The following is a 4,998-nucleotide window of genomic DNA, read 5'->3' as shown; positions in this document are numbered from 1 at the left end:
GTATTATATTAGGTATTTAGTATGTTAACATGTTTTCCTCAACTTTTTCCTAGTACTAGTCATCAGTTATGATTTATCTACAATTATTGGATAAATAATAATTGTAAACTTCATGTGCTCTCTGTTTTATGTCTTCATAAAATTTAATTCAGAGATGGCGTTCTTCTTAGCTGTGACACCTTGCTTGAAGGTAGCATTGACAGAGCTATTGCTGCCAATACCTTCATGTTGTCTTTCTAAGTATGATACACTTGACTATCTTTCTGTACTTACTGACCTCTCTTTCCAAGACTCCAACTAAAAGAGTTGCTGATGTGACTAACTTTGTTATGTACACAAATAGCTCTTTGGGTTACAGCCCTACTGACTCAGGGCTTACAACAGTGTTTATCTTATGGATCAGTGGTGTCCAAAGTCAGTACCAGTACAGGGCTGGCATCTTGCATGTTTTAGTTCTCTCCCTGGTTTAACACACCTCGATCAAATGATGGCTCATTAGATGGCCTAAGAAGATCATTGACATGCTGAAAAGGTTGTTACTACCACCAGGGAGAGAACTAAAACATGCAGGATGCCGGCCCTTGAGGACCGACTTTGGGCACCACTGTCCTAGATGAAGCTGCTAAAGAAGTTACTGCTACTACTTACTCTTTATTTCAATATAAAAGCACTCCTAGATTAGTGCTTCCATATTTATGCATATATACTCTGTCTTCTCAACACCTTAGTCGCCCCCTGAAGATGGCAGCTCACACTGATCCAGATTCTGCTGGAGGTGTATTTCTGAAAAAGGGGAGTTGTCCTCTCCTCTGTTTCTATGCATGCTCAGTATTTGGAATGGCTGCACAGGTAACACGATACCTGGAAGTGCCAGGTATCTGGGTGGCTTTTAAAGGCTATCCAATACGTTTATTCCTAAACCAAAAGCTGTGTCCCTATTCTCGGCACAAAGTCAAGACTTTTCCCAATGTGCACTGGACTCCGTCAGCTGTCCCTTTGTTAGTCACCCTGTTTCTGGTGTTTATGGAGTGGATCTTAAGGTGTAATCATGGAGACTAGAGTGTCTGGTTTGGGAACCAGACACTCTAGTCTCATCTTTTCTTTTTACACATGGCATGGCTATTTAGGCTTCTTCTGGCCACAACTTCCAGTGTGTACTGAAATTGTTTGCTTCTGAGTGTGAAGCAGCCTGAAATAGAGTCAGCTCGTCTAAGTCTGAGGTCATGGTCCATAACAGGAAAAAGGTGAAATGTCTGGGTTGAGGCCAGTCTCTGCATCCAGCAGAGGAGTTTTAGTATATTTGTGTCTTCTTTGCAACCTATTGTTGGATGGAACAGCAAACGGATTGATTGGGGCTTCATCTGCATTAATGGTTGCACTGCTCCTGTTGTGGTGGATAAAGAGCTGAGCAAAAAAGCAAAGCTCTTGATTTACAAAGCTACATGGTCCGACGCTCACCTACAGTCGAAATGAGCTTCTTTGGCACGGTGGCTTGACTCAGTGTAAGAGATAGGATCAGGACCTCTCTCATCTAGAGTACACTCTATGTAGAGCTGCTACTTTTCCAAATCGAAAAGAGTCAGTTGAGGCAGTTCGTACTCGTACATGTGATTTGGAGGCCCCTTGGTGTTCTTAATTTGGAGGTTTTCTGGGCTTTTCCCACTGTAAGAAGACTTTCAGAAAGACCCAGAACTAGCTGGAGGAATCATGTATCCCACCTAGTCTGGCTATGGTATCTGCCAGAACGAGCTGGAGGATGTCAATAGGAAGAGAGATGGCAGTAGTGCCCTCTTGGACCCATTACTCCTGTGACACAATCTCAAATCACCTGCAAGACAATAGACATAAATTATTTTATTCATGTAAAAAACACAACACAAACTTAGTCTTGAGCCAGCGATATAGCTTGCCTGAGTGTTTTTATCTTGGAAGCATATTTAGCCAAGCAGCCCTTTCAGTTGACTTTTTTTTAAAACACAGATAACAGGACTGGCAAGTGGATTGAAACCTTTTTTAAACAGAAAAGCCTTCCAGGCACCAACACTATCTCCCGTGAGAGCATGTTTTTAATCAGCCAATTTCTTTCCCTCAATAGTAGAAACATTGTTTACGGTTTTTGCCTTTAATTGTCTTGCAAGTGAATACCTATGCTATAAATTGTGCAGACTGAATCTGACAGTATACACGGTTCATTGGAATGTACATCAATGTTATAAGAAGAGCTCCTTTGCTTTTAGAGCACTAATCAGTGAAGAATGCTCTGTTACAGCATTATCAGTAGCTGCTCTTAGGAAGGAACGGGGATGTCGCTTGGTTTTAAAATGGATCCTCACTACAAGAGAGATGTGAGTGTGCCAAGTGACTCATGTCAAGTGGATTTTCTTATCTATGAAAGATGGGTGGTTCTAATACAGAGGCTCCACTGTGCACAGGGCAGCCAAGGGGGCTGGCAAACATTAGGGGACAGAAGAGGCTTTCTCCAGACATGAGGTGCTTGAGGTTAGAGGAACTAATCAAGGACTAAACAGATGTAATTTCTAGAAACAACAAAACCCAAAAAGATCTACAAAAAAGAAAAGCTCCAATAGATTAGGTGGACCAGCGGGGAAAAAAATTCTTCCAACAGGAATTTTACATTATCAGCAACTCTAAGCGAGAGGTGGAGTATTTTAATTTAAACTGCTCTATTCCTGACAGCTCTTCCTTTACCGAAGCAACTAGCAGCAACAGGAATCATGACAGAGTGGACTTTGCTCAAACGTCTCCTGGATGCTGTCCATCATCACTCCACTATGATCGGACGCCTATGGCTCACAGTCATGGTTATCTTCAGGCTGCTCATTGTTGCTGTTGCTACAGAGGATGTGTATACGGATGAACAAGAAATGTTTGTTTGCAACACTTTACAGCCAGGATGTTCAACTGTGTGCTACGACACATTTGCACCCATCTCACAGCCTCGGTTCTGGGTGTTTCACATAATCAGTGTATCCACTCCGTCGCTTTGCTTTATCATTTACACATGGCATAACCTGTCCAAGCAACCACAGAATAGCTCTCAGATGCTGGGAAAACGACCAAGGCATAAAGCCATTGATGTAAAGCAAGAGGAAAGACAACAGACCTTCGACTGCAGCTGTGACTCGGACAGTTGCTCAATCCACTCCCATAAGCATCTAGGTCACAGCCTTGCAGATGTGCTGGAGGACCTCACTACACAGAACATTCAGAAAAAGGACCTAAACAATACAGTGAACTTGATTCATCCCCAAACCTGCACCTACGGAGAGGACACTGAGGTAGCTCAAATTGTTTCTGGTGGAGTTCTATCCAAATGTTACATTTTCCATGTTTGTCTGAGGGCTGTTTTGGAGATCTGCTTTGTCTTGGCCCAGTGGAAGCTGTATGGCTTCCATGTACCTGTCCAATTTCTTTGCACTTCTTCCCCATGCAGGCAAGCGGTGGACTGCTACATATCCAGGCCCACAGAGAAGACTATCTTCCTCCTCTTTATGTTCTGTGTAGGAGTTTTCTGCATTCTGCTGAACCTCCTGGAGTTAAATCATCTGGGTTGGAAAAAGATTCGTCATGCATTGAAGTTGAGAGAGAAAAAGTCTTGGGATGGCTGTCCAGGTATCCAGGGTGGATATAAACCTTTTCCACCTGACAGCCCTTCACTCACATCTTCTTTTGGATTTAGGGATGTGACCAGCACTACCTCTCTACCCACTCTGGATCTGGTGGTGGGTCACCAGCCTGATTGGAGCTGCGCACTTAGCCGTGAAGTTGTGGAAGTAGAAGTCAGGCCTGGACGAGCAAAGAGGTCGGACTCGCATAAACACGAGAGGCAGCTTCTGAAGAGCAAGAAGGAGATTGAAAGGTGCAAACAGAGGAGTGCTGAGGTCTGGATATAGACTGCCTGTGAAGAACCATGTTGTTTTATGCAGACAAAACTGGTCAAAAATGCCTGCTGCTGTGGAATGTGAGAAAACTCATTTACAACAGTTAACTTAGAGTTAGCTTTAAGACACTTTTATGGTAGCTTTTACAGTTTGAAATGACAACTAAATGGCATGGCTCAATGTAATGTGAGGCAAATTTCATTAAGCATAACCTTTCTGCGAAACGTTTGGTACTATTGTTTAATAAGTCTGTGCTTATAAACCCAGGCGGGACCACCCACAGGTTTTTTAATATTTGTGAGCAGAAGGGCTGATAATAACATACTGACAGCCTTAAGGTTGTCCTCTTTTAAGTAGTCGATATCTTAATTTCAGATGAGTTTGGGATCATGTCCTTGTAATTTGAACAACACAACTAATTATATAAATATATTGTAGCCTTGATTATTGGGATTAATATTTGCATTTTCTCTTCAGCAGTGTTGTTTTCAGGCTGGAACATTATTTGCCATTCAATAAAAATATATTTTGAGAAACTTAGCATTTCTAGTATTCCTGCAGTCACTGTTATTTTTGATGCTGTTTTCTAATTCTGAGATTTAACTTTGAATTTCCATGTATTTCACAGAGTCATTAAAATATTTTGTTTATCTAGTTTATACTGCAAACTTTTGAGTTCAACAGGCTTTCTAGGAACTTCTAAGTAGTAAAGAATTACCTTCTGTTTCTCATTTTGTTCCCATTTATTTCTTCTTATTTCCTTCACCTTTATTTCCTTTATTCAGATCACGATCTGAATGAAAACATATTTTGCAAAAAAATACTGGAAAGAAATTACTCCATACTGATATAAAAGTATCCAGTTTTCACAAAAGCTTTTCATAAGCCATAGGGGATACAAGTCGTTAGTTCCAATGAACATTTTTGCAAATTATTTTTTACATAGAACCAAGTTGGTTTAAAGAGCTTCCTGTTTTCAAGAATTAAAATCAAAATAAAAAAAATAAAAAAACATATTGTATTAAACATTGTGATGAATTAGAAGCTGCAAATATTAGTTTAGTGTAGTGTGTTGCCATGTTTTCCTAAGAGTGCA

General features: G+C 40.9%; 1 protein-coding gene across 1 annotated transcript; it reads left to right on the top strand.

Moving 5' to 3' along the window:
- Positions 1-2,735: 2,735 nt before the first annotated feature.
- On the top strand, positions 2,736-4,374 carry gjd6 (gap junction protein delta 6). The gene has a single exon (XM_014994328.2). The coding sequence runs from the start codon at positions 2,736-2,738 to the stop codon at positions 3,912-3,914; it is 1,179 nt and encodes a 392-aa protein (XP_014849814.1). The 3' UTR covers positions 3,915-4,374.
- Positions 4,375-4,998: the final 624 nt, after the last annotated feature.

The sequence above is a fragment of the Poecilia mexicana genome, unplaced genomic scaffold (genome assembly GCF_051168715.1).
Source record: "Poecilia mexicana isolate PSO_F unplaced genomic scaffold, ASM5116871v1 scaffold_3, whole genome shotgun sequence".
In the NCBI taxonomy this organism is placed as follows: Eukaryota; Metazoa; Chordata; class Actinopteri; order Cyprinodontiformes; family Poeciliidae; genus Poecilia; species Poecilia mexicana.
This window is presented reverse-complemented; position numbering and strand designations above follow the sequence as displayed.